This window comes from Papilio machaon, chromosome 17 (genome assembly GCF_912999745.1).
Source record: "Papilio machaon chromosome 17, ilPapMach1.1, whole genome shotgun sequence".
Taxonomy (NCBI): domain Eukaryota; kingdom Metazoa; phylum Arthropoda; class Insecta; order Lepidoptera; family Papilionidae; genus Papilio; species Papilio machaon.
The window spans coordinates 630,134-649,168 of record NC_060002.1 but is presented as its reverse complement, the minus strand read 5'-3'; the positions used below and the strand labels follow the sequence as shown (position 1 = coordinate 649,168).

The 19,035-nt window shown below is 33.8% G+C and overlaps 3 protein-coding genes across 3 annotated transcripts; 2 read left to right on the top strand and 1 right to left on the bottom strand.

Annotated features, from left to right (window-relative positions):
• The first annotated feature begins 407 nt into the window (after positions 1–407).
• LOC106708792 (exosome complex component RRP46) lies at positions 408–2,916 on the top strand. The gene is made up of 5 exons (XM_014500348.2): positions 408–579; positions 666–792; positions 1,314–1,422; positions 1,902–2,100; positions 2,792–2,916. Exons 1-5 carry the CDS (start codon positions 480–482, stop codon positions 2,914–2,916), a joined length of 660 nt encoding a protein of 219 aa, XP_014355834.2. The 5' UTR covers positions 408–479.
• Positions 2,917–9,667: 6,751 nt separating this feature from the next.
• On the top strand, positions 9,668–12,845 carry LOC106708609 (all trans-polyprenyl-diphosphate synthase PDSS2). The gene is made up of 5 exons (XM_045681973.1): positions 9,668–9,846; positions 10,475–10,643; positions 10,911–11,217; positions 11,443–11,598; positions 12,259–12,845. The coding sequence occupies exons 1-5, from the start codon at positions 9,668–9,670 to the stop codon at positions 12,816–12,818; spliced, it is 1,371 nt and encodes a 456-aa protein (XP_045537929.1). The 3' UTR covers positions 12,819–12,845.
• A 2,993-nt stretch (positions 12,846–15,838) lies between these two features.
• On the bottom strand, positions 15,839–18,195 carry LOC106708739 (all trans-polyprenyl-diphosphate synthase PDSS2). Its single transcript, XM_014500287.2, has 2 exons — positions 17,835–18,195; positions 15,839–16,997 (listed from the first exon to the last, which is right to left on the bottom strand). Exons 1-2 carry the CDS (start codon positions 18,072–18,074, stop codon positions 16,032–16,034), a joined length of 1,206 nt encoding a protein of 401 aa, XP_014355773.2. The 5' UTR covers positions 18,075–18,195; the 3' UTR covers positions 15,839–16,031.
• Between the last annotated feature and the right edge of the window lie 840 nt (positions 18,196–19,035).

The following is a 19,035-nucleotide window of genomic DNA, read 5'->3' as shown; positions in this document are numbered from 1 at the left end:
GTTTCATGCAAGTTCTTGGATAATTGACACATTGATAGTTGACAATTGAAATTCACGTACTTTGACAATGACAGTAATGTGCGGTTCTGAAATTAAAACATTTTAAGCGGTTGTTTTTAATTGTTGCTAATAGAAAATTTACTTATAATTATTTGTTGACACTCTAAAGTTTTTGATTGCTACTCAGATATTATTAGTAAAAACGCTTAAAGAATCTTCGTGAGGTGGTAGCCAATTACCAAGCCAATTAAATATTTAAAAACTTAAATGTTTTGTGTTTTGACTACAAATGTCAAGTCAAAAAGTAAGGTTATGTTTTATAGGTTTGAATTTTAATATTTGAATTTTAATAATAAAAGTAGGAAAATATTAGAATTTACAACAAGTCACTAAGGTCAATAGATTTTCTGCAAGACTGTAGTTTAAAATGTTTTAAACTTCCATTTATATTTTTATTATTTACTGAAAAAAAAACTACAATGTCTGAAGCTGCAGATTCAAAAGAATGTAAACTAAAACATATGAAATGTGAATTGAATGTATTAAGCAAATCAGATGGATCTGCGATATTATCTCAAGGTATTTAAATGGTTTGTTATGCATAATATTGCATATATGTGTTAAAAAATCAAATTAATACGAAATGTGTTCTATACACTTTTTAGGTGAAACGGTAACGTTAATAAGTGTAAATGGCCCATTGGATATAAAAGTACAAAACCAGAGCATTGAAAAGTCCTATTTAGAAGTTTTGTTTTGTACCAAAGGTGGCAGACCTTCAGTACCTGACAGGTAATTATTGTAGTTTTAAAATTATAGATATAATAAATGATGCATGTTGATTTAACTAATTCGTTGAATCAACGGTTGAACTCTTATTTAACTTATCAACTATTGGGGATCACAGGTTTTTTGTTCATCGCCAGTCTTCTGTTGTGAACAAATGTGTGATAGTTACTCCTTGACTAGTTGGCAAAATCAACTATATATACTATATACACTAGTTGACAAAAGTAAACTAATATTGTGTACTAGCTGTCGCCCGCGACTCAGTCCACGCGCAATTAAAAAAAAACGTAATAAGTAGCCTATGTATTTCATCGAGATCCATGCAGCCGTTCCGGAGATACCTTCAAACAAACATCCATCCATCCATCTATCTAAACATTCGAATTTATAATATTAGAAAAATTGCTGACACCTGAAACCCTATTATATATACTCTGTCGTACTGACAGATTCAAAATTTAGTATATTTGGGGAATGTAAGCATTTATTTTATGTGACTATATTTTTTTATTCTATATTTACAGATATAAGGAACATATAATCAGACAGACATGTGAGAGTGCTATAATGGGCAGTCTATACCCTAGAACTGGTATCACAGTCACCATACAAGAGTTGGAAGATTATGGAGGGGTGAGATATATTAGTTTAACACATTCAACGCCACATGATTTTTTACATGTTATATTCAACTGATAGAGCATTGAATGTGTTAATTTTTTGTATTCACACAAGTAAATATTAGTTGATGGAATTATAACCATTCCACTTGAGATAGTTCCATATTTTATTTTTATTTTTTATAATTGGGTGTACTGTTTCTTATTTATATTAGTACACTCTGTTATGTAGCAACTATAAAATAACTTGGAAATAACTAAAGAAAATATAATTCTAGACACATTGTTCTCTATTTCTTTTAGTGTTTCCTATAATATCATGAATACTAGATGTCGCTCGTGATTCTATCTACGCTGAATTAAAAAAAAAACTTACTAGCCTATGTGTTCACCATATATTTTAAATTTCAGCGAGATCCATGCAGCCGTTCCAGAGAGACCTAACAAACATCCATCCATACATCCAAACATTCAATATTTAAAATTTTTCAGCTTCTCTCCTGCGCAATAAACTGTGCATGTCTCGCTCTTCTTAATTCCGGATTAGCTATGAGATATGTGTTTGCGGCTGTCTCCTGTGCTGTAGATGAGACAGGCAATGTAATACTGGAGCCTAAGTACCAGGAAGTCATGAATGCAAAGGCAATATTAAACTTTGTCTTTGATAGTCGGAATAAGAATTTGATTACAGGTGAGTTTTGTACATATTTGGTGATGAAACTAGATTAAGAATCTGGTAAACTCCTGTACATCTTAGACCAATCTATAGCAAATACTGAATTACCTTGATAAGCGAGAGTCTATGGGTTCCCAAAGGGGTTGATATCGAACTTAAAGCATTGCTAATTCTCACTCTGTCTTCTTCTATTGACCTAAGTCAGAATGAAAAATAATAATTGATCTTAAAAGTAGATAATTTAGCCATGGGGAGTCTGTGGTAACGGTTCATTTTGGAAAAGGGGGTCACTTGTTCAAAATAGTTTGGGGATCCCTGGTCTAAAGGATTGCAATAATTTTCTTGCTTATGCATGTTAGCCGCTGTGATGTGAATGTATGTCTGTTTTATTTTATATAGGAGCGTCGGTGGCTCAGGGGTTCAACACTTGACTTGCAATCTGCAGGTCCTGGGTTCGAATCTCGCAATTTAGCAGTGTGTTTTTTGATTTTCGATTTACATATGTACATTTATCTGACGTTCAACAACTTCAAAACAACCCATATTGGGTTAGCGTGGTTGACTATGGCCTAGTCACCCTTAATATAGGGTAGGCTCCGAACCCCTTAGTGGGGACGTATACTGAGCTGATAACATTTTGTTAGCTAAAACTCCTTCGAAAACGTAAAATATAAAACATAAAATAATGCAACTACCTTCACTCCAGGCTTCTCGGAGGGAATATTTAGTGAGGCGGCGTACGATGAGGCGCTGGAGATGTCGCGCGCGGCAAGTGACCTTGTGTTCTTATTCTACAGGGACATTGTAACTAAATATTCCAATGTTATATGATATTAAATATTAATTTATAATCAAGTTTGTTTTATTAACGAGGTTACTTTGATGTAGAAATAAGTATTAATGTTTTCATATGTCTTTGCAGCTCTTAACTTTGCGCTTTGCTGCGTTAAACATAATTTTAGGTGTAACGGAATGCGGGGAAGGGTACTGCACTGATGATGATAATATTGGGTCGTCGTGATGTTTGAAAAGAGTTATACAGGGTTTGAATCCCAATATTGTGTTCATTGTAGATTGATATTGACTGAACAAAGTTTCTATTGCGTATATCGTTTTTATTTTCAACTTCTAAACATGGTTTCTAAAAAAACAATGACGCCATCTTTTATTCAATCATTTAAAAGTGTACGTATGAATTTAATTGATTTATCATTAGAATTATTGAACACAGTAAAACTTGCTAAACAAAAACAGAATGTATTTAATAAACAGAAATAAAGTAAATAATTGAATCGGGTCTTTTGAGACACCGCTACCGAATATACGATGCGACAAAATAAATAACAAAATAGTTTGCACAAGACTGTGGGCGTACTGAGAGCATTATTTTTAATACTGCGTTTACTTATACTACTGGCTTATTGTGCATTATTCTAGTAGAGTCTTCAAATTATTATTAAAAACAGAGAGAACCTTATTATTTATAAGGATTTGAGATTAACTAATATATTAAAAACTTAGACAATTAACAGCTTATATTATTGTTCAAGTGCTTGTGTATTATTCATGACAAAAGACATCAAGAAAAACTAAAGGAAGCCACAAAAAACGTAATTTATGAATAAACGCTTTTTAACCTAAAAAGTAAAAGAGTTTCTAAGAAAAATAAATTAGCTTTATGGTGTTGGTGTCCCTCGAGCTTTATTCTTACAGAAAGAAAAAAGACGCAAGACGGCCGATCGACGCGATCTCATGCAAATGGCGGAGGTAAAAGCGCCGCCGCACATTTAAATGTCGCCAACTGATGGCGATCCCTCGACGGCCGTCATTTTTGCTCTATTTACCGGGTTTTGTGCTGGAGCTTAAATGGGGATGGGGAGATCATTCGATATCTATTTATAGCAGTGATTTAAAATGGACACGAATGCATTGTTCTTGTACACTTCTCATTCAAGATTTAAAAGCATCAGTTAACACAATTACTTCCAAAGATTCTACAAGAACGGAAAATGGGAATATAAAGTTTGTATACCAAAACTGCAACAAGGCTAAAGTCATTTTAATTTGCGTGACAAAACTACAAGCCTTTAAAAAAAGAAATCTTCCAAGTCCTGACTTAAGTATTCTCAAATTGAAGTTAGATTTGAACATGATAGGGCAAGTGGTATTAGAAACTGTATGCGTTCAAGGGCGCACGCAGAGTTGCGCAAAAGGAGAGCGTGGATTCGAATTCCGGCCGCGGCGACCGTAGGGCTCCGGCTGCTGATTTAGTTTGCAGATATGCGAGCGGCCGCTATCTTGTATGCTAATTTGGTCTCGGATCGGGATTTGCGCAACAGTCAGTACGAGGGACTGATCCGATTGTATAGGCTAATTAATTTTATTCGATTTTAGCTACCGGAAGCTGTGATTGAAACATATTTGATATTCCAAATTATCGGTGTTGGAAGCTGAAGTTATTATTTTTTATTTCTAAAAAATGTTAGCAGAATATTATATTAGTAATTTTCAAATAACCATTTATAGGCTTTGCTAGGATATGGATCACGACAATATTCGAAACCAGAACCACACATCGATTATCCATACTTTCACAATTTTGCTATTAGCGGCTCAAAATATTATGAGTACTTCAGAGTTGTAGACAAAAATATGAAATCTGCTTCCTGAGCAGCTTTGGCATTTGACGATCAGAATTTATTAGTCAGTAATTGTAGTTGTAAATTCTTACTTACAAAAATAAAAGAACAAAAAGCGTCACTCCAAATGTTGTGACAATATTTCAGTAAATTGTTAATTAAATCTTGGGACACGTAACTCGCATGCCGAACAACTCCGAACAAGAACAACTAACAACACTATTCGGTTATCGACAATCAAATAATTACAACCATTTACAGAAAACAAGCCACCATTCACTTGAATTAATTTAGCGATCTAAACCGATGTTATTGAGACATGTCCGTGGGAATACCAGAGACACGAGAGGCTATGCAAATAGCGCGGGAAACGATGAATGTCAAATTGTCAACGGTCCCGCCATATTTTATTTGTTGGATTCGGACGCGTTCGCGAACCGTTTGATTTACGTCGCGTAGAATTAGATGAATGAAGTACACGCGCGGGATGTTGTTATTTATGACACCGACATAAACTTCCGCTGTGTTGAACTTACTTATGTTTATTATGCAACATGATTTAATACCACTTCAACATGAAGAAGTCATGATATTTTCACATCTACATAACTACAATTAGGGTTGCCAGGTCGCCAAACCTACTAGCTGGACAGACCAGCCAGTTTGGCCGGACATTTGGGTAGAAAGGGCGGACACCCTATATTATTTAGAATTTTGTCTCAGTATTAATAGGTACACTCTCATTTGAGAAATATAAAAAGCCTAACAAAAGCCGGGACACCGTTTATTTTGGCCGGACACGCAATCAAAAAGCCTACCTATATCCGATTTTATCCGGACGCCTGACAACGCTAACTACAATCATGACAAATACGTACAAAAGTAAATCAATAAATTCGTTGATTACCTGACGCCACCTTGTGTAGCAAACTTTTATATCGATTTTGAAAGAAGTTGTATTTTTTTGTTGCAACCAAATAATCGTAAGTTATGTTCATGAAAGATTAAGCATGTTTCATATATTAACGAGCTAATTATGTTAATGGTGCGCAAAGCCCGTGTGCATATTTCCGCGAGGTTGGGAGGCACAGGTGAGCCGTGCATTCGTACCGATTAATAATGCCGTGGGTCATTTCTTCGATGCGTATCGCGACTGCGGCGGCCATTTTAGTCGATTACTAAGTATCCACGTAATAAAATTGGAATAGGAAACGAGTCTCATAATCTTACCTTTATTGGTTCTAGTTTGAATATGAATGGCGTTTTTTTTTAATTGGGTTCTGACTCCTTGTGTGTATGCCATCTAGGCAATGCGTCCGATACTTTATAATAAAAAATAAGTCTTTGAAAGTACTTTGCAAAGGTGAAATTGTAGACTTGGGTGGTAACGATGGGACATTTGCTTGTTTGCCACTTGAAATTATAAATAAAATTTATATACAGTACCATACGTTATTAATTCCAGTCCATTACTAACTCTTGTCATGGTGATCCTAGTTAAAAAATTGTTCATACAGTAGTTGCGTGCGAGTTGTTAATGCCAGTGCTGGCAACGTAATGGTGCTCCCACATTGCCGTTAGAAAAAGTTTAGTAACGTTAGTAAACATTTTTTGGCAAACATTTAATCACAAATGTTAAAAATGTTCTCATGTTAGAAAATGTTTACAACAATGTTTATAAACATTTTCTAACGGCAATGTGGGAGCACCATTAAGTTAACAAATTATAACAAAATAAAACATGTGTAACTTTCTTTTCAACTAATCTTTTAAGCAACCATCAATGCCCAAATCCTTGAGATAGTCTGTGGTACTATATTTTCCTCTAGCTTTTAGCGTTTCGCGCATCGAATAAGGGCGCCTTTTATTCTTTTTTAAACAAAAACTTTAAGCCATTCCAATGAGCAAATCATCTTCCATTTTCGTGTAGACGCTCTCAGAACGCAAACAAACTGCGAGCCAATACCAGATTTTAAATGTTATAAAATGTTAGTAAACATTTTCTATTAGTGTAGGAGCACTTATAACATGTAACAGTTCCTAACAAAATGTAACAATTGACGACATTTGTGAGTAAATGTTTTTATGTTAGAAAATGTTTACAAACATTTTCTAACGGCAATGTGGGAGCACCATAACAACTTTAAACTTTATTTTCAGTGACCCTTCCACCTGTCATTGTGGGGTAATTAACTCGCTTAGTACAGGAATATGTACAACAAAAATGGCCGCTACTACAAACTTCTATTAAGTATTTTAATGCAGTTACATCAGCGCTCACTTATTCTTTTTTAGATATCTATTATAGTGGTCTATTTATTTTTTTAATCACAATACACTATAGAGGAGACATGGTTAAAAGAGACGACGGAAATCACAAATTATAGATAAATTTAAGTGGCATAAACCTGGTGCGCTTACCCACATAGAAATGAAAAAAGACAGGGAGACGATCATGTAATCATTATCTAATATATAAAATTCTCGTGTCACAGTTTTCGTTGCCATACTCCTCCGAAACGGCTTGACCGATTCTCATGAAATTTTGTGAGCATATTGAGTAGGTCTGAAAATCGGCCAACATCTATTTTTCATACCCCTATTAAGTTTTTTAACTGCGCGCGCACGGAGTCGGGGGCGACAGTTAGTCTTTATGTATATATATATATATACTGATTGAGCTACTGACTTTAGAAAAGAATATAAACGAAGTACACAAGTCGAAAGGCAATTTATTCAATTATGAAGAACATAATTTAAAAACTGGAAGAAGCGTTTTATTTAGGTAGAGGCAGAAGTCAATCCGCCACGCCCCACTATTATCCGACCTTTTTTGCTCCAAAATACATCGCCGATGTTTTAAAACAACAAGGACTTAAATACGATAGTTATTTCATAATTTATTACGATAAAAGGGCAGAGTTGAGTTGTCTTAAAACAAGTATTTTGACATTACTAACTAAAGAAAAATTATTGATTTAAAAAAGTATTATTGTTCGGTACATTTATTTAAAACGTTCTTTTGGATGAATATGTTCTGTAAACCATAAAATATTTGGTATATATAAATGTATAAATAAATAATTATTGTTCCAACGATTATCAGAATCAAATAAAGTTTACTAATTTTGCTGTCATAGAGTGATTTTTATCTATGGTTTTTTATCATTTTTCTTTTATATCCTAGCTTTTGCTGGAGACTTCGGCGGCGCGGAATTAAAAATATATATTTTTCTAGTTATAAATATAGCCTACGTTACTCAGTGCTAATGGAGCTTTCTAATTTAAAAATAATTTTTGAAATCGGTCGAATAGTTTTTTTATAAAAAAATATTTTTTTTTCCTCTTTATGATATTGTAATACATTCATCAAAAACGTCATGTTGTTATATAGAGAAAGAAGCACTAATTATTAATTTTATAGATGCACTAATTAATTTCTAAATAAGGACAAAATAACTTTTTAATCTTATGAAATCAATTCTTATTATAGTGATATTAATTAACACGAGAAGACATTTGCCTAAAGCTACGCGTGAGTTCACGATTTTAAATAGAAAAATAAAATAAAAAATAGAAGACATATAATAAATAGAAAGCGTATAAATAGGCTGTACTTTTGCTAGCCTATTAAAACTGCAATTTAAAATGTCACAGGAACTTTGAATGAAGGTAATTTCCGAACGTTCTCCGTTTTGCCGCGCACGCATCTACCATTATCGGGTAGCGCGTCACATCCGCTGACATTTGAATTTCGAATCACAAACTGTGGAACGAAAGCTGTAGCATGACAAAATTGGTTTGCGGTTACTGATTCTAATTACGAGGCACTCTCTTTTATTTGTCGACCTCAGGGTCAAATGTCAAATAGTAAATTACGTTTTTTTTGTTATTCAACGTAATGTTATATGGCCAATTTATACTTCTGCAGTAACACATCTACAAAACAATATTTCATTTTTTCAAAGACAATGAGCGGGGTTAAATTAATGTTTTTGAACAAATTTTTCAACAGTGTAGCTAAAGAATCTCAGAGTTATGTTTTAACTAAAAAAAATAACGCATATAATTGAAAGGGTTGCCACAATTTAAAAAAGCGCATGCTATTATTAACAAGATGTTTAATTACGGCCCCTAATTATAATACAAAATAACACCTCTAGGTAAAGATGCATTTTTTTCCATAATTACGCAGGGATTTAATCGATGATCCGATCTTACGATTGAATGAGATGGAGTATTTCTTAGTTTGTGTTTTTTCTGTTTATACAATTATAGAAGGGAATGTTTAGACTTTTATACGAGCAAGAATTATAAAATAATTAATCATTAAATGTTAAAACAGTGCCTGAACTTTCTCATGTAAATATCTTTAAAGGGCAAATGGTGACCATCATTTTGTGTAATTGAGGTAACATTTTAAAATCGCGTGGCATTCATTTTAATAGATAACAGAGTGTTCATTATGATGCTGAATAAATTATCACATTCATTATTTGAATAATAAATAGATCTTAATAATATTATAAATGCGAATGTTTAGATGTATGGATGGATGTTTGAAGGTATCTCCGGAATGGAATTAAAAAAAATGTTATCCGCGCGGAGGGCGTGGCGGGCGACAGCTATGCGTTATGCGTTTCTAAACACCTTATCTGGTAATAAATAATAAAAATCAAGTTGAGAGATGTCTTCGATACGATTCGTGTTCTTTCGTAAATCGTTGTTTTTTTTTTCATATTTTGTTCAACTAATTTTAAATGATGATTACGATCCGGAAGTGAGAATTCGCTTTTTTGTTTCATTATAAAAAATATAATTGAAAATGACATACGTCATTTCTCTATAATTTCTCCGCGTCTGAAAAACAAACGTGTCATTTTTGACGCTTTTATATTTTCCGTATATCTCAAATTTTACAGAATTTAAACGTATCATCCGCTATGCAGATAAAAAGAGTTTTATTGCGCGTAAATAGGAGTTATTTCTGTTGTAAAAATAACATTAGCATCTCATCCAAATGTTATAATAAAGATGGACAGGTTAACGGAAACAATTGCAATGAAAAATTTCCTAGACTTGACAGCGGAGGTTCGGTGAATTATAAAAATAATTTTAAAAGGTATCATTTTAAGTGGATATTTTGATAGGGTAACAGTTTTATTCAATTACAGTAGAAATCTCTGGATTATTCTCTCTACTGGCAATACTATACCCGCGTCCCGCGGAGTCGTTACCCTGTACATTTCGTTATTGTTCTAGTTAGCAAATAGTATACTGGAAAATATTAATCAAATGTCTTTAAAACACACTCATAACATTGTGTACTAGATACATATATATGCACCAAACGCAATTTACTTCATTTTATATATGATTATACGAATGCCTAACGACAATTATTAGTCCGGTTAATCAAGTTTTCACTGTCTAGCATTTCTGCCGCATTGCAAAATGTTTTATAATTTTAATTAAAAAAATTCTGTTTTTTCTTTTAAGAGGTTAATAACTCTGCTACAGTGAATAAACTGCTACCTCAAGCTCCGTTTGTAAAATGCCTTTTCCGGGAAAATAGGTGACAACCACAATGCTGTATTTTCAATCAAAACTAAACATGGACTCCTCTTATTTGATTAAAAAGTTACTAATATTATTATTTAGTTGCCCACTTCTTTCCCCTGTACATCTATATAACTATTAGCCGTTGTATATAGGTCATTAAGTTTTGATAAAGCATGAAGTCTTCGTAGATCGTACACGACGACGAGCTGCCTCGGTCCTCTGCTTCGCGAGGAGCTGAGCTGGCGTGCCGTGGTGTCGGAAGCGGAGCGTATGGTGGGCTACCCCACTTCCTTCCTCAACCTGCGCTGGCTCTTCAACGATGAGATCGCTGTTGCTGCCACACAGCTTAGGAAACTGGTGCGTGGACATATTCAGACATAGCCAATGTTTTTACATAGTGCACTCTAAGAGCGGTGGCAATGAGAAAAATAACTGCATTGTGGTAGGGTATGACTCACAACGGAAAGCTACAGTTAGTCAAGTTAGTTCATTAAATTAATTTACTCCAGTTCAGACGAGATTGGTCGAAATTAATACCTCTGTCTACCACTGCAACAGTAGCGCCACTGCGTCTTAGTGTAAATACTTATTTTATATTGGAAATTCATTAAAAAAAATTAATAGGTAGGCACCAATCATCCATTACTGAAGTCGGCCAAGAACATACTTATCGGATCCAAGAGTAATCTTCAGTCGGTTGGATTAATAGTCCTGCTTGTATCAAAAGCGGCGGGATTCAATCCAGCTGAGTTCAGTCAGGAGCTGCATACATCTGGAGTATTGCACGCACAGAGGGCGCTAGCTGAGATCGTAGAGATGAAGAGGACCGGACACATCATACATAAGACTATGGCAAATCTTCAGGAAAAGGAGAAGCATGGGAAGAAATACGATGACTTGCTATGCGGGAATAAAATTGTCCTACTTACTGGTTAGAGGTTTATTAAAATTGTTCTTCTATTGAAATAACTCTGACTTACTTAAATACTTGCAGAACCAACTTTCGTAATACGTCATCACGTAATTACACATATTATCGCGATCACAATAAGAAAAGTATATATGTAACTAAGATCTCTTTGGATAATATGTAATCTCAAACGTGCTGCAATATTTCGACGAGGTTTACTTGCAATATTTTCTGTACGTTGTTCAGGTGACTATCTCCTGGCCAAGTGCTTGGCACACCTGGGCGGGCTGCGTAATAACGCGGTGACGGAGCTCATCTCCACCGGTCTAAGGGACCTGGTAGAGGGAGACTTCCTCGGGGAGACAGATGTTGAAGGCAATCATTTGCCAACGAAGCCTAAAGGTTTGCATCATACTATTTGATTGGGACGAAGGTTTATTTAAAATCCATAAAAATCCCAATTTTTTTTCGCTATTCGCTTAATACAGTAAAATAGTGAAATTGTGAGTGCATGCTTTTACATATTATTAATAAGATCCGTTACGTTTTGCTTTATCTGTGATGTATTTGTATTTTCATTATTTTTATCTCAATATGCATAACTCGAACGAATCATTTTACTGCACAATAAAACGATTTTGTTCTTTTGATTAAATTCTAATTTGTCTCTTTCGAAAATAACTTCTTACATTTTATGGGCCATGACTTTCTATTTACATGCTTCATAACTATGGTTTTTTTTTTATAAATACTTGGTTAAATAACTAAAGGTAGAGGAAGACCAAAGAAAGTATGGATGGATTGTGTGATAGAGGATATACTTAAGAAGGAGGTAAATTCAGATATGACTGCTGATAGAGTTGTAGGGAGGAGTAGTACACACTGTACCGACTCTCTATAGGGATAAGGGCAGGTTGATGATAATGACTTGGTTAAGTAACTAACTAGGGTGACGCAATGACCTGAAGTGGGCCTTGACTTCCGACAACAAAAGTCTTCACTTTATCACTTGGTTAAGTAATAAGTGGTAATGAATGTGATCTCAGATGGTAATATTTGCAGGTGGAAATGAAATCATAAAACGCTATGACTGGGAGAGCGAGAATAACCTCGGCACACTAGGCTCCAATGACTACCTCGGCCGAGGCATAGACGAGTGGAAGCTGCGGACGATGCTGACGTCTGGTAGTCTCCTTGCTAAGGGTTGTCAAGCGGCCATGAAACTCAGCAAGCAAAGCGAGGAGATGGAAAGGGAAGCGTACAAGCTCGGTGGACATTTGGCTATGATCTGGCAACTTTATTTAGACGTCAAAGATTTTTACACACATCCGCATTCCTACTCTATGGTTGGCGCGCCAGTGATTATTGCTCTATGGGAGTACCCTACTATTTATGGTCATATATATGAAGCGAAATTGGAAAAGAAGGGGGTAGAAATCAAACAATTACACTATGCTGTGCGAAGTACAAGGGCTATTGAATATTTGAGGATATTTTTAGATCACGAATTGGACGCCGTTCTTAGATGCACTGATATGTTTCCAGTAGAAGATGCTAGACACGCCCTACACAAAATGGCCATCTCTATCCATGGTGAGGCGGTAGAATTTCTGGAAAAATGAACACACGCATTGAATTTGTTGCATTTATTTTGCCGTGACTATATAAATTAATAAAAAAATTGTATCATCAATTTTTTTGTATTTATTTTTTACCCATTTCTAATTAAGGCATTACTTTTTTAAAATATCAATTTATAGAGACGACTTAAAATGGTCAATGTTGGTTTTACTTGACATTTTTTCAAAAATAGAATCCATTGATTGTACCTTGTGAAGTGTGTTAAAATAATTTACATAGTGTTATGCTTCACGAGACTACAATATCTACAAGTCATAATTGATTTACCATGAATTCAGATTTAACACTAGTCAGCATGACATGTTTAATGCGTGACGATCACTTAACAAGTATCCATAACATTGTTTATACAAGAGTTAAAATAGAATTTATTTTTGTGTATATATTTGAACATGGATAAAATGTTTAAATAATAAATATTTAAACGATGATGAAATTTTCGCTCATTGCCCCTTGCGTTCCGAAATCAAAATGGCGGGATATAACATCAGATGCCGTGTCAATTAAACATGTATCCGGATGCGCCAATCATAACTTTGCTCTTCATTAACGGTTCAAAAAATTAAAAAAAATCATATATTCCAAATTTGAATTGTATTTTTTCCACTTATAGTAAACGAGTTTCTACATGGATCCTAATTAGAAAAAAAAAACTAAGAAACTAGGTGCAGTTTTAAAGCAAAAGACACTTCGTTTAGAATTAAAAAAAAAATTCTACAAACAGGCTTTCAATTTAAATGAAAAAACTGTACTGCTTTGGGAAGGTAATAAAATTGGTTAGGTCTTTATCACAATAAAGTATGACCACAAAATACTTTATGTAAAACAATAGTACAAATATTCTAACTTTTAAGACGGCACAATTACAATGCAGCCGGATGTCTTATTACTCATCACACATGTCTATTTGCAAACATGATTAGCGGTAATATTAATAAAAGTATTCAATTGACTATCCCAATGCCGAAAGAACTGTTAAACATATAGTCATCCTTTTCATACTCATTGGAAATACATAGACAACGATATGTTTTATAAGAGTATTTTAAACGTAGAAACTGTTTAGAGAATTTTTTTTTATTAAAAAATAAATCGTAATCTCGTATCTTTGAACTAATCACTTAATAGATAAGAACGTTAGAAATCGCGTAAGATGTGATAAAGATGCGCCTATGACGTAACACTAATATTTTTAAAATCCCGACTATTTTCGTCATACGCATAAAAATATTTAAAAGTGGTAATAAGTCCAAAATTCCAGCACTTTTTAGGGCAATAGATTCAAGCTAAATAAAAAAATAATAATGGGAATAATAAATAAAAAATTATTTATCTTCGAATATCATTTAATATCAAGAAATTATCAACAACATAGGAACATTTCAAATAATGTGTATATTATGTAACAAGCAAACAACATACTATTAAACGTATATAAATATTTCTAATACACAGAAAAATTGGGCCAATTTAATTTACATATTTATAAAAATTTACATATATAGTAAAGTGTAGAGGTTTTATGATATAAATCTAGGGTTGCCAGGTCGCCAAACCCACTAGCCGGACAGATCAGCCAGTTTGGCCGGACATTTGGGTATAAAGGCTTGACACGATCGTCAGTCTCGGCCACTCTCGCTTGCGAAATGTAACAAAAGCCGGACAACCCGGACACTGTTTATTTTGGCCGGACACGCAATCAAAAAGCCTACCTATGTCCGGCTGTATCCGGACGCCTGGCAACGCTAAATAAATCCCATATAAATAAATTTATTTCTTAATAAATAATTTAACAACATTTATATTTATTTAAAAGAAAAATACATAACAAAAATAACTACAAATTGATATCTTATAAGGATAGGCAATTCTGGTACATTATTAATAAAAAAAAAGAAAATTCTTAGATTTCAATATATACACAGTTATATTAAACATTAAGTAACAAAAGCAAGTTATTTATTAATTAATTTGTCACTGACACCATCCGTGTGGAATTAAAAAAAAAACGTAATAAGCCTATGTATTCTTCCAGACTATGTTCCACATATGTGCCAAATCATCAAGATCTGTTAAGCCGTTCTAGAGACACCTTCAAACAAACATCCATCCATCCAAACATTCACATTTATAATATTAGTAAGATAAACTAAAAACATTGAAAATAATAAGTTAACAACATTTTGGTTTTGATAAAAATCTGCTTAATTTTTAAATACATATATTTTAACAAAACATACTTATTTTAAACCAATTATTTGCATATATATACAAAATTTAATTATTATATGATTGTCCTGTGACGGCACCGACTTTTTTCGGACCCATCGGGAGTCCATCTTCAGGGTGAGTGTTCATTTTAAGGATTTCGCGGTCGCGTCGCGTCTCGCACTAGTCGGTGCCGTCACCACACAATCATATGTGAGTTAAGCCGCTATTAAAATAAAGGTTGGAAAACTTAAGAATTTAATATATAAATCAATTAATATTGATATCAATTTAAAGTGCAAATCATACATCATAGTAAAGATGAAGGTCAACCACATTGTGTTACGATGTAAAGATTATCTAAGTTATTTTGTAATCATTTAGATGTTCATTCCGAAGATTATTATCTGTTGGTATTCAGAAATACTTAATAAATATAGTTTTTTTTTATTTATGCCTATATATCTTTACTTAAAAATTACATTTTACAATTATTTACATCACCACAGAGTTTGTTTTAATAGATATTATGTCAAGTTAGAATATTCAGGTAACAATGGAATTCATTGTTAATTTCCATTGCAATATGAACATATCCCATATCTTTGTAATAAGTTCCTCTAAGTGTAATTCATTAGAGCAGTGATTGTCAAACTTATTTCTTTCACCGCCCCCTTTGAAAATCAATTATATTTCAGAGCGCCCCTAATTTTTATTCAGCCCTAAAACTTAAAAACCCCAATTTCATTGCTTTTATTAATTTCAATGCCCCCCATTTTTTGGGCCTCTTATCGCCCTCCTAGGTTTCAAACGCCTCCAAGGGGGCGTTATCGCCCACTTTGGGAAACACTGCATTAGAGAATCATAATTAGTTCCACTTTTATCTCTGTACTAATATCCAGGTATTTAAGGTAACTTATTTAGTACCTAATACTAAATACATAATATGGATTATTTTCCTTAACAAAAAGGTTTAAAAACATATGTTATAACAATGTTTCTATTAACCTTTTAATTGTTCTAATAGATTCACAGTTACCAAACATGTCCGCATACCTGGATGCTATTTTTGAATTAGTTGAAAACAACATTCTAGTTTGTTCTACTGCATTTGTTTTTAAAACACAACTCTTAAGTGCATCGTAATCTAATTCCCTTAAATCATTTTTAAATTTTTCTATCTCCTCATAAAGATCTGGTGATTCATTCACCGCGAATAGTACCGGAGCACTAACTAAGGAGAAAGATTCTTTATTATTTGTTGTGAATTTCTGCAAATCACTCGCCGCTTGCCAAACTAAACTCAAATGACAACCTAATAAATAAGCCCTTTCTTGTTCTTTCTTTCCTTTTCCTGCTAATAGAACAGCACCCTCACATCCCCGACCAAACAAACTACCACCATCATACAAAGTCCGTAATGTCCACTCTTTTGTTGGTGATCCTAATACATTCGTTACATCTAAAGGCAACGTGTCACTATTTATTTCATACAAATCCAACATACTCAACGGTTTACCTGGTAACGGCATGTTTTGTGAATCCCTATCACCAAAGAATTCACCTTCACTTATATCCCGTAATGCTGTAGATATTAAATAAGATAAATCTTGATTTTTCAGACGTGCCAGCATCCCATTAGCAGTAACAAGTAAGTAATCACCGATTAATATAGCTATTTTATTAGCAAATAGTTCTGTATCAAAATCTTTATATTTTCCTCTCGGTATATTCAGAAGTCCTCTGTGAACTGAGTGACCTGTTCGTATCATTTCTGTTAGTTCGGCAAGGTTACGTTGGCTCTCATTAACTTTACTGGCTTGCAAAGGTGACATTGGTGGGTTCACTGCTTTCGATAAAAGTAGGATAACTAGACCCCATGGTTGAAGGTTGTTATGTTCATTATATATGACCGATTTTGCTGTTTTCATCAACGGATGGTTACTGTCCACCTAAAAGAGAAGAAACATTTAAATCATGATAAAACCAGAGAATGTTCCTGATGTGCGCAGTACCAGTGTTACGGTTGGACATTGTTGGGCAACCTTTCAGTGCACTGAATAGAAAGGGGCATCGACAGTCTGTTAATTACAGTCTAACATAAAAACAGAAATGTGGCAAAAGGAAGCCAACTTCCCTGTGCCTTTTACGAGATTTTTGTATCAGGTTAGTGTCTTGTATGTTTTATGTTCTCTGTATGATACTAAACGTTTTTCTTTCTTTCTTTTAACACTGTTAACTCCCAAAAAGGCATGGTAACAAAAAGGGTGCTGTAGAAATTTCACCCAGGCTTCATCTATGGAAAGGATGGGAAGGGAAAGATAAATTAAATTAGGCCTCCAGAATGCACACTTCTGTGTGGTTGTGGTATTGCACAGGGTGAGTTGGCCCATTCCTGCAACAGATGTTGCTGGAGTTTACCACTGTTGAAATGTGTGACATTGAAAATAAAATGTTTTATGTAAATGTCTATATGTTTACTTAATGATGGTAATGACCTTGTGTGTTATGTAATCTGCAAGTTATTCCATTAGTACATAAAGGTTTTCATACATAGCAGAATTACTTGAATTTTAAAACCCAATACATATTTATCTTTGAAGAGCAACAATTTAGATGTTTTCAACATTAAAAAAAATTACAATTTACAAGGGCACGAGATCAGGGGCTAAGAACTAAATAATTTGGTACTCTATTACAATTGATTATTACTTATATAGTCATAAATTCATGGTTATCTTCCACATTTTTGTAAAATTGCAGAATTCTGTCGTTGAGGTTGTACTTACCACTTTGCGTAAATGCATGGCCATGTTAGCGAATTCGTCACTTAGTAGCCATCTAAGATTCATAAAAGAGGTTGGATATCCAACAATTTTTTCTGCTTCTCTAATTATTTTGCTCCATTGTGTTATTGGAGGTCGAATCAGGTAATCTTCATGAGTTAAATTAGTCATGGTGCTTTCAAGTCGTATTTGGTGAGTTAAAAGCACTGTTCGGCGTAAGTGCCGTATCATTGAATAAGGCATTTTATTAAATAATGGTAACGTTAATTTGAAATACTATTTACATTTAAAATAAATAAATAAATCGGATGTAAAGCAAACGAAAATAAACGCGCGCGCTCAGCGTGAGACGGGTTATGTCACTATGTATTTTGACATTTCCTCGAGAGCCAACAGAGTATTTGTGAATAGCGTCACAAACAACTTTAATTGAACAAGTTTCCTAAAATTATATTTACATACTCGATCTAGAATCACTTTTCTATATTGAAAATAACAACATTTAAATTACTCCTGAGAACTTATAAACTTAATAAACGTGGACTTAGTTTTGAGTGTAAAACACATATTCGATTGTTCCGTTATAATATACTCCGTAAACAGTTAATGCAAATTGCGTAATTTTTAGAATTTTTGAGGTTGAATTTTTAAATAATATGTTTGTACCAAATTTTATTGAAATGAAGGTTAAATTTTGTAAGCTAATTATTTAAAATACGGCGGCAATGACAGTAATTTCAGGGTCAATGTGTAATATAGATATATTTATACTGAAATATATGATTGCATAATTTAATAATAATCTTACTAATATTATAGATGCGAATGTTTAGATGGATGTATGTTTGTTTGAAGGTATCTTCGGAACGGCTCCAAGGATCTTGATGAAATTTGGCACAGATGCAGAACACGGAGTCGCGGGCGACAGCTAGTCTGCCATACGTTCAATATTATGGTTAATTAATTATTAGCTCACTATACTTTCCCACTGCGGGGTTCGGAGCCTAGCCTAAGTTAGGGGTGATTAGGCCATAGTCAACCACACTGGCCAAGTGCAGCTTGGTTGGCTTTACACATAGCTTTAAATTTCTTTGTAGATATGTGCCGGTTGCAACACGATGTTTTCCGTTTCCGCAAGAACATCGGATAAATGTACATATCTAAATTGAAAATCAATAAACTCAACTAAACAATAATTGGTATG